Source organism: Pseudonaja textilis, chromosome 6 (genome assembly GCF_049901715.1).
Source record: "Pseudonaja textilis isolate UNSWEBS1 chromosome 6, rPseTex1.2, whole genome shotgun sequence".
Lineage (NCBI taxonomy): Eukaryota > Metazoa > Chordata > Lepidosauria > Squamata > Elapidae > Pseudonaja > Pseudonaja textilis.
Genome location: NC_141995.1, coordinates 62415582 through 62424975, shown reverse-complemented (window position 1 = coordinate 62424975; position 9394 = coordinate 62415582). Strand labels below are relative to the sequence as shown.

General features: G+C 54.1%; 1 protein-coding gene across 1 annotated transcript; it reads left to right on the top strand.

Moving 5' to 3' along the window:
• The first annotated feature begins 2974 nt into the window (after nt 1-2974).
• On the top strand, nt 2975-6910 carry NKX3-2 (NK3 homeobox 2). Its single transcript, XM_087936841.1, has 2 exons — nt 2975-3610; nt 6330-6910. Exons 1-2 carry the CDS (start codon nt 3136-3138, stop codon nt 6902-6904), a joined length of 1050 nt encoding a protein of 349 aa, XP_087792967.1. The 5' UTR covers nt 2975-3135; the 3' UTR covers nt 6905-6910.
• Nucleotides 6911-9394: the final 2484 nt, after the last annotated feature.

The window sequence follows — 9394 nt, the reverse complement described above, 5'->3', positions numbered from 1 at the left end:
GGCGACTCCCGGCTACAGGAACAGGACTTGCTCCCGATGGTCAAGGAAGAAGAGACAAAAGTCGTTCGATACATTTGCACCTCCGTGCAAGGGAATTCATTGGAGGCTGCGGAAATTTCCCCGGGGATTCAAAATTCACCAGGTGTTTCAAGGAACACCCGACTTGAAAATAGTTCTGATTCCAGGGGATTTGTGACTTGTTTATTAAAACCGTTGCCTACTTTCAATAGAATAAATATATGCACATTCCTAGAAATTAGAAAATATCTCGGCCTATTGATTCTGAGGAACGTGTCTTAACGCGCTCAGTTGTACATCTGAGTCGTTCTCCGCTTTCACCCCCAAGCAACCCTCAGATCCTAGTCGCCTATATAGGAGCAGTCCTCCGCTTCAGAAATGTGAGGATTTGTCCATCTGTCCCCCTTCCCACCCACCCCGTTTCTTTACTCATTATTGGTAAATTCCGAGAGGGGGTATTACATTTCTGTTAATTCCTAGTTGACCAGAGATCCCTTGGAGGTCATTGAATCCCCATTTTTCTGTTTGGAGAACTGATATTTTCACCGTAGTCCGTATAGATATCCCCATACAGGCCACTTGTTCATTTCATTTTGCGACCCTGAAACATGCAGCAAATGTGTGACAATGTCCATAAGGATAAATATTGGATTCTATTAGCCACGTTCGTCGAGTCAAATCACTTTAATTTTGTTCCAAATTCGTTGTGTTTTTGTCTATAAAATTTATTTATTCGTTCACAATTTATATACAAAGCACGCTGAGAATATTTTTGAATAAATAAATTGATAAATCTGTCCTGCTAAGCGCTGAGCGCTTAGCGCTGAGGAATCAGATAGGAGAAACCAGTCTGGTAAAGGACATGGCAGAGGTTTTTTTCTGGAAATGTCTTAAGGTTTCTGCTGTATCAAAACCCTGCATATCATTAACTTTGAACTGACAAAAATGTGGAACTTTGCCTACTTCTGTATTGAGGAACTTTAAAAATGCATTTTATAGGTTGAGAAGAAAATGCGCCCTTGATTCTCTCTCTTCTCAAGCATCAAAAGACAAGCCCTATAGCAACATCACCACAATAGGTAACAGATTCTTCACTATCTTTGAATGTATTTCAGATGCAGAATAAAATAAACAGTAGAAATATATTCGCTTTTTAATTTCATTCAAGGCAAAGAACTCAGACTCTCGATTTCAGCATTTTGATTAAAGGAAAAATAATGAAGCAGTAGTCATTATATATTCTCAAATTATTCTCTGTTCACAACAATGTGACATCGCAGCTGCCGGTTCTTTAGATAGTGTTGGCCTTCATCGGTATCAAGTTCTTCCCAAGAAGCTGGGAAATTGAAATTTATCAGTTTGGTGTGTATGGGTCCAAGCATGTGGACTTTTGCAATTAACAAATTGAATTTTTGTCAGTGCTCGGATTTTCTAACGGTATCCCATATTTTCTGATATGGCATCTAGTGTACCGATAACTACAGGGTGATCAAGATATTTTTATTGTTGTTGTTGTTATCTCTTTTATTCATTAAACATGAAACTCAGTCAACTGAACATTTTAAAATGTATCACAAATATAATTGACTGGCACTGAAGGTTGGTACGGGTTGCTGCCAGCATCCTAGGTATCAACCAAGTATCTTCTTAATATGTACGATGTTCTGAGTAGCACAGTTTTTTGCAGTTCTGCTGGCGTTATTCCAGGAAGCTAAAATTTCTTGATGTATTTTGCAAAATTCTTGGACATGGTACCAAGTGCCCCGATCATTGTTACATGTTTCATCCATAATCGCATAGTTTCGATGGCCAGGTCACGATATTTCATGATTTTTTTCCAATTCTTTTTCTTCGGTTCTGGCATCTCCTGGTAAATACTACTACTACTACTACTACTACTACTACTACTACTACTACTACTAATAATAATAATAATAATAATAACAACAACAACAACAACAGCTTAACAGTTCAAGTCCTAACCAAGGACCTAAGAACTGTTAAGGTAGCATATTATTATTATACTTTTATTCATTGAACATGAAACTTAGTCAACTGAGCATTGCTATTACTATTACTATTATTATTACTATTACTATTATTATTATCTTTTATTCATTAAACATGAAACTCAATTAACTGAACATTCAAAAATGTATCACAAGTATCATTGACCAGCACAAATGGTTGATACGGGTTGCTGCCAGCATCCTAGGTATCAACTAAATATTATCTTAAGATGTACCGTATTCTGAGTAGTGCCTTTTTTTTTTTTTTTGCAGTTCTGTTGTTATTGCAGGAAGCTGCTATATTTTGATGTATTTTATAAAATTCTTGGACATGGACAATGGGTATCACTCTTACCTGTTTCATTCGTGTAGTTTCGAGTTTCGATGGCCAGGTCGTTATTATTATTGTTGTTATTATTTTGTTGTTATTTATTTATTTATACCCAACAACAATTTCATTCATATTATTAGTCTGCGCCATCAGCAAACGGGGGGACGCTGCCACCCCCTCAAAGGCCTGGGCAGAAAATGTAACCGATCCAGCCGCTGCTTTTGCCTGTCGGTTGCCCCAGCTGGAGGCCGAGGTTAGCCGTCCTAGAAAGCCCGAAGGCGTATATCCCGCGGACTCGGGAGAGGCGTCAAAGCGGAGAAGCGCAACCCTCCAAGAATCCCGCTCCCTCCCCGGCCGGCGGCTCCTTTTTCCGGGCAGGGAAACCCTTCGGGAGGGGGGGGAAAGGGTTAAGGCGCGCGCGCGCCCGCTCCAGACCCGGACTCTCCCGCAGCCAATGAACGCGTCGCCAGGGACCAGCCCCGCCCCCCCCCCGAAGAAAGCCCGCCCCCGCCCCCGGCTCTGGCGCTCGGCCGCCGGACTGACAGCTGGGCGGGCAGAAAAAGGCGGCCGAGAGCCAGCGGGCCGCAGAGGCACGGGCTGGGTCGGAGTCGGGAGCTGCTCGGCGAGAGGAAGGTCTCGGCCGGTCCGGCGGCGGTTGGGGCTCTTTATGGGAAGGGCGCGCCACAGGCCCGAGGGCGCTGAGGGCGGCAGCTTCCCACCCAAGGCGGACCTCCCGCTTCTGGCCCGGGCCGCCTCAGCCGAACCGCCGGCCCGAGCATGGCCCGGCGTAGCGCTAGCCTGGCCCCGACGCCCTTTTCCATCCAAGCGCTCCTCACCAAGAAGGAGGCGGGCGCCGTGCGAGTGGTCGCCGCCTCTCCGCCGGGCCCTCCGCTCTTCCTGCCGGGTCCCGAGGCCACGTCCGCCTGTTGCTGGCGTCTCTTCGACCCCCAGGCCGCCCCGCTGGGCCCCGCGCTCCAGGCGCCGATCCCCCGCAAGCAACGGCGCTCCGGCCCCGCGTCTGCCCGGCCGCCCCTCGGGGACTGGGACTCGGTCCTGAGCGAGGAGCCCGACGACGAGGACGAGGAGGAGGAGGAGGAGGAACCTGGCCGAGCGCCCGCGGAGGATTCCCCCGGGGCCCGAGAGAGGCTGCCCGGTCAAGGCAGACCCCGATCCCTGCCGCCCCGACTCAGCGCGGAGCAAGGCCGCCCCGCTCAGGCCCCGCCGAGCCAGCCCGCCGGGCCGCCCCCCACAGGTGAGCCGCGTCTCTTCGGAGCGATCGCGGGGGAGCCGGGGGAGCCGGACGAGGCCGGGGGGAGACGGGGCCGGGGCCGAAGGGGGCGGGCGGGGGGGGCTTCCTGCTCACCCGGCAACTCTCCGGAGCGTCGGACTCGGGCTGGGGGGGAGGAGCGGGCGCAGGTTCTCCCTTATCAGAGGGGAGGGAGCCGGTCCCCCTGGGCACCCAGGACCGCCCCGGGGGATCCTCCCGGAGCCAGGCCTGCTGGCCAGCGGAAGCCGCCGCTAGAAAGCCCCCTGGCCAGGGATAGCGGCGCCCCCTTCGGCCAGGGCGGGCAGTCCGGAGCCTCCGCCTTTTCTGCTCCCCGTTCCGGGGCCTGCGGGGCTCCCATCCCCGGGGGTTCCCGTTGCAGCCTTTGCGGGGCCCCGGCGGAAGAAACAGCTGCGAAGCCCTGCTGGCCCCCGAGCCGCCTGGTTGCTTCCCGTTGCCCGCCTTTCCCTTCTAATCCGGAAAGGGCGGCCGGGAAACGGCTCGTGGGAGCGGAGGGCAGCTGCCCCCCCAGGCCTGAGAAGCGGCCGACTAGGGTGCAACTAGGCTGGGGGGGGGGGGGCGGGGAGGAGGCCGGATCTCTTCACCCGCTCCAGGCACGCGGCCAGTTGCACCCTCGCCGCCGCTCTCGTGGGACCCTCCGGTTCCGAAATCGGGCTGGCTGCCGTGACTGCGGCGGCCCCGGAGACTCCACCTCCGTCGCCCGGGTGGTTCGAGCCGTCTTTCGGTGGAGGAGAGAGGCCTGATCTCGCTGAGCCCGGGAAAGACGAGCCTCAAGCCTAACGGGTGATATTTCTCCTGCGGGAAACGGGTCGCGCAAGGCCCGAGTTCCCGGAGGCCAAAGGCGGGCTCCGTCTCTTCCCAGGCGGGCTCCGTTTCCTCCGCTTCTCGCCCAGCCGCCGGGCCTCGCGGGGCAAAGGCAGCGGAGGGGCTTGTCCTCCTCCAGACCGGCGACCTATTTGCGCTTTCCAGCCCAGGAAAGCGCCACACATCTCGGGGCGGCTTCAGTAACCCGCCGGGCCCGAAGCTCCCGAGAATCCCGGGTTGCGGGAGATGGGAAGCCGGAGGGGGCCGATTGCTGGATGGGTCTCCCGGGCAGTTGTGCCGCTTGGGCTGGGCCTGCCGGCGGAGCGGAGACTTTCCGCGGGGCTGGAGGAAGAGAAGAGCTCTCGTTTCTGCCCGCCGCCCCGTTTCGAGAACCTGACAGGGGAAGGAAGGATCCGCCGCCAGGGAAGCCCCGCGGGGACGATGAGCGGCGCCAAAGAGGCCCAGAAGCGAAGGCTTCCCACGGAGAAGTTTTCTGCCACTGCCCGGAGACCAGCACCCGAAGTTAAGCGGTGTCTCTTCTCACGTTTGTTGGCCTTTCCCGGCACACCAGAAGGCCGGACCTTTGGCCCAAGCCCGCTTGGCTCTGCCTGTCGAAAGAAACCAAGCCAAGGCGAGACCGGGGTTCGCTGGGGGGAGTGACGCGCCCTGCCAGTTCCGTGCAAACGAACCTGAGGCCAGGATACTTAGAAGTGCCGGGATCTCATTTGAAATCCGTTGGATTTAACGAACTGCGGCTTATTGGAAAATGTCGGGACACACTGGAGCTTTGTGGCTCCCCTAACAGAATTCGCCCCTGCAGCGTTTGGGAAGAGAGTTTGGCTGCTGGGAAATTAAGAAACGGCAACTTTCACATTGTGACGAAAGCTCTTATTTTCGTTGCTCCTTTTTAGTAGCGCTCCGCTCTCCCCTTCCCCATCTGGACAGGCTGGCGCCCTGATTTGGCAGAGAGATTGTGGCACTCCTTCCTTGATCAAAATTAAGCTTTCATTTTCATGTTCTGCGGGGTGGGAAGTGTTGAAAATCCGTTTGATTTTCGGATCCGAGCTTTCCCTGAGGAGTTATCTCAAGGCATATCCCCACAGCAGTCCGCAAGGCGACTGACAAAAAGGTTGCCCGCACAGGCAGGCCGTTTGAGGAAGAATGAAGGCCGCCTTGAGAGCAGCCGCCAGAAGCCCCTGCGGTCCCGAGCAAAACCTTGGCTGGTTCTAAGGCCGTGATTTTTCCCAATCTCAAAGGCTGCGTCTCCAAGTCTTTCTTGGACCCATTCCCTTTCGGGGCAACTCGTGGGCGCCCTCTCAGCCAAAGTGCAACCTTCTGCCTCCCCCTTTACCCAAAAGGAGAGGAAGCAACACCCCCCCCCCAAAAAAGAGGTTTGAAGGGCTCCGACCTGGCCTTGTGTTTACCCCGAGACAGATAAAATTCCACCCCAGGCAGGTCTCCTTCGCGTTCAGACTCCTTTGTTTTACACGTGTAACTGTTGACCGGTGCTTTTGAAGGGCTTAGAGATGCGGGGGGCTCCGCGGGAGAAGCCCACGAAAAATAGTAAAGGCTCCGAGGGGCCCGGTGGGACGTTCCCTCCGAAAGCCCGAGGACAATGGAGCAGCGACGGCATCAGCGCCTTGCCCGCCTCCACCTCGAAGGAGCCCGGCCTTGAGGGACAGGAGAACCGTAGGCCCAATACTGCTCCAGGACCGGGAGGCCGAGCCGGAGCCCTCCGATTGCAGGAGGCCGAGTCTCTCTCCTCCGAGGGGAGAAACGGAGGTGGAGGGGGGAAGGCGGGGAGGCGGGGCGCGTGGCTGAAGGGGCGCCCCCAAATCCCGACGCCCCCTGACTCTCTCTCTGTCTTCTTTTCCCTCCTCAGGAGGCGGCAGCCACTCTGAAGAGGAGGAAGAGGAGGAGGAGGAGGACGAGGAGGAGGAGGAGGAGGACGAGGAAGCCAAACACGGTGGCCGGGGCTCCAAAGCCCTCTCCGAGGAGGACGAAGCGATGTCGGCGGGCGTCCCGGCTCCGGTGGCCCCTTCCACGGCGTCGCAGAAACCGCGCAAAAAGCGCTCGCGGGCGGCCTTTTCCCACGCGCAGGTCTTCGAGCTGGAGAGGCGCTTCAACCACCAGCGCTACCTCTCGGGGCCCGAGCGCGCCGACCTGGCCGCCTCGCTCAAGCTCACCGAGACGCAGGTGAAGATCTGGTTCCAGAACCGGCGCTACAAGACCAAGCGGCGCCAGCTGGCCGCGGACCTCCTCTCCGCCGCGCCGGCCGCCAAGAAAGTGGCCGTCAAAGTCCTAGTCCGGGACGACCAGAGGCAGTATCACCCGAGCGAAGTGATCCGGCCGCCTTCGCTCCTCTCCTTCCAGCCCTCTTACTACTACCCTTACTACTGCCTGCCGGGTTGGGCCCTGTCCGCCTGTGCCGCCGCCGCCGCCGGGGGCATCAAATGAGGCTCGGCTCCCCGCCGCTCCGGAGCACGAAGGCCGGGAGGGAGGGGAAGGAGCCCCCAAAGGAGGAAGGGAAGGGAAGGGAAGGGCAGCCCCGGGAGCCGGCCTGGTCTTCCGTCCGCTTCTGCTCTCCACCGCCCTCCTGCTCTTGGTCCAAAACTGTCCAAACGCCTCAGGAACCGAGCCCACCTCCCCCGCTGCCCGGTTTCTCGGAACAACTTGAGGGGTTTTTTGTGTGTGTGTTTTTCCGGGCCGTCGTCCTGCTCCAGCGCCCGGGAGGCAATCGGACAAGCGCGCTCCCTCTGATCCAACAGGCCAGCCTTCCCTCCGCCCGTCCGTCCCCTCGAACGCGGCTACATAGGACGGTCTCCGCTCCCCCCGTAACTTCTTGGCCTGTGATCTGACTCTCTGGTGGATTATGCGGCGCCGTTTGGGAAACCATATGATTCTAGCACTTTTGGGTTGTATTAAAATCGTTGTGATTATAATAATTATTTTTATATTTAGTATGAATTGAATACTGGGGCCTTTGAAGAGAAAAAGAAACAGTTCTTGGTGGCCATGTTGAAGCGATCTGGCGCCCTTCCCCCCCCACCCCCCCCTTCTCCCATTTCGCAGAAAATGCCCTCCTTTTTCCGGAGATGGAGAGTTGCAAACGACAACGACAATTTACTTCCATTGAATTGTGAACGTTTGTGAGCTCATCCCTTCCTTGTACACCCCCTCTTAATTTATAAAAATCACTTTAACTTTTGGCAATAGCTTTTGATGCTTAATTCTAAAACTCTGCTTGGTTTTAACTCTCCTGGGCTGTTTGGAGAAACAGGAAGAGTTTGGTCTCCGCCAGAAAAAGTCCCCTTTGGGACCACTTTATCCCTCGCTGGCCACCTCACTCTTATGGGGGTTACTTCTCTTGGATTTGGTGACTACCGGGCATTTGGGTCGCTATCCAAACATCAAGGGGTCTTTGTTCTGAAAACAAATGGGCTGATTATAGGGCAGGCCCAAACTTCCTTCAGTTTCCCTGGCTGTTGACTGTGATCCAAAGGTTGTGTCTGCCCAGAGAGGCTTGAATTTAAATCTGAACCCGGTAATTGGATTGTTGTCCCAATTTAAGGAGGTCTCATAGTTAAAAGTCTTCAACAACCACCCTTTCTCTCTGCAGCTTCCTTTTCCAGCCAAAGGTTTATTCTCCTTCGTACTGACATTTATTGTAACAAAATCAAAATAACGGGGGTGTTTTGATTTCTGATGAAATAAGTAGGCAAGAGGGAGGCGAGCAGCAGTTTGGCACTTGGTGGAGGAATGGTGATTCTTCTGAAGAAAAGAGATTTAATAAGAGAAGTTTAGACATTCACAAATCCAGGAAAAAAATAAGAAATAATGAATGGAGAATGAGTGCAGGCAACATCCTTAGGTAGTCTGGGAACCTCTTGGTAGGCGGCAAGTGAAAACGGTGGATTTAACAGCCTCTCTGTCCACAAATTGGGGTGTGTTATAGGCCCCACTGTATCAAAAGTGGGAGCGGAAGGCAAAATGGCAGACTAAGCCATGTGGGAGGATATAGCGCCCGTGGGAATAGTATGAAACCCGGCGTGTCCTTCGATTTTCCTTCTAGGAAGCTTCTGGCACACCTGCTTCAGCTGCCTGGGAAGGCTTTGAAGAGCTTGGTGCTCAAGGGGTTGAGGATTTTTATCCCTTCGGTCACCAGCACCACCAGGCTAAACTTGGCTCCAGTGCTTGTATAACTTTCCTTGGACTTAAGAGTAGGAGGGAAATGTCTACGGCCTGCAAGAGTAGCCCGGGAATTCTGTTTTTGAGCACCGCCAAATCCCAATCAATGAGCCTGGAGGCAGGAAGCGAATCAGGCAAACAAGGCTAGATTTGTACAAGATGCTGAACTGAGTCGGGCCGAAGGAACTGATGTCCTGTTGCCCTTCCAGGCGGATCATCTGAGGGTCTAGCCAAAATGGGGCTTGGATGTATTGGGTTCCTCTGTGCACTTCCAAATTTTAGGATCCTCTGAAGGGAGCCAGCAAAGGCGTTGGAGAGCTCTTGCTGTGCCCAGGTATTATCATCACAACCCTGACAGCTGAAGGCTGGAATGGGGAGGAAAGCACCTACTTCCTTCTCTTGGTGCAAATTTCGGAAGTTTCGGAAACCCTTTTGCCTGGGGAGCCAGCTGTTCGTCTTCCTCCCATTTGTAGATTTCATTTTTCGATTAATTGTTCTTTCCATCCTCACTCTCAGGAAGACTGTAACATTTCAGGCAGCCAGCATGGGAATTCTTTAACCCCAAACAATGCATTCCAGCTGTAACCATCCCAAGGGATCAAATTAGTTTCAAATGCATTAACAAATTTGTAATGGGCAGCCTGGCAGTGTTGGGAGAAGCCATTTTCCTGACCATTTTCCTCTTGAACTAGGGGCAAAATACCAGCTCCCCCTTCCCCCCCGCTGGATCTTCCTCATCCCCTTTCCCCCTTTCCTCCT

Bases quoted from the DNA above. Each gene is read 5' to 3' on its own strand.
- NKX3-2 (XM_087936841.1), top strand. From the start codon at position 3,136: ATGGCCCGGCGTAGCGCTAGCCTGGCCCCGACGCCCTTTTCCATCCAA. The intron at 3,611-6,329 runs GTGAGCCGCGTC...TTCCCTCCTCAG, and splicing joins CGCCGGGCCGCCCCCCACAG to GAGGCGGCAGCCACTCTGAA.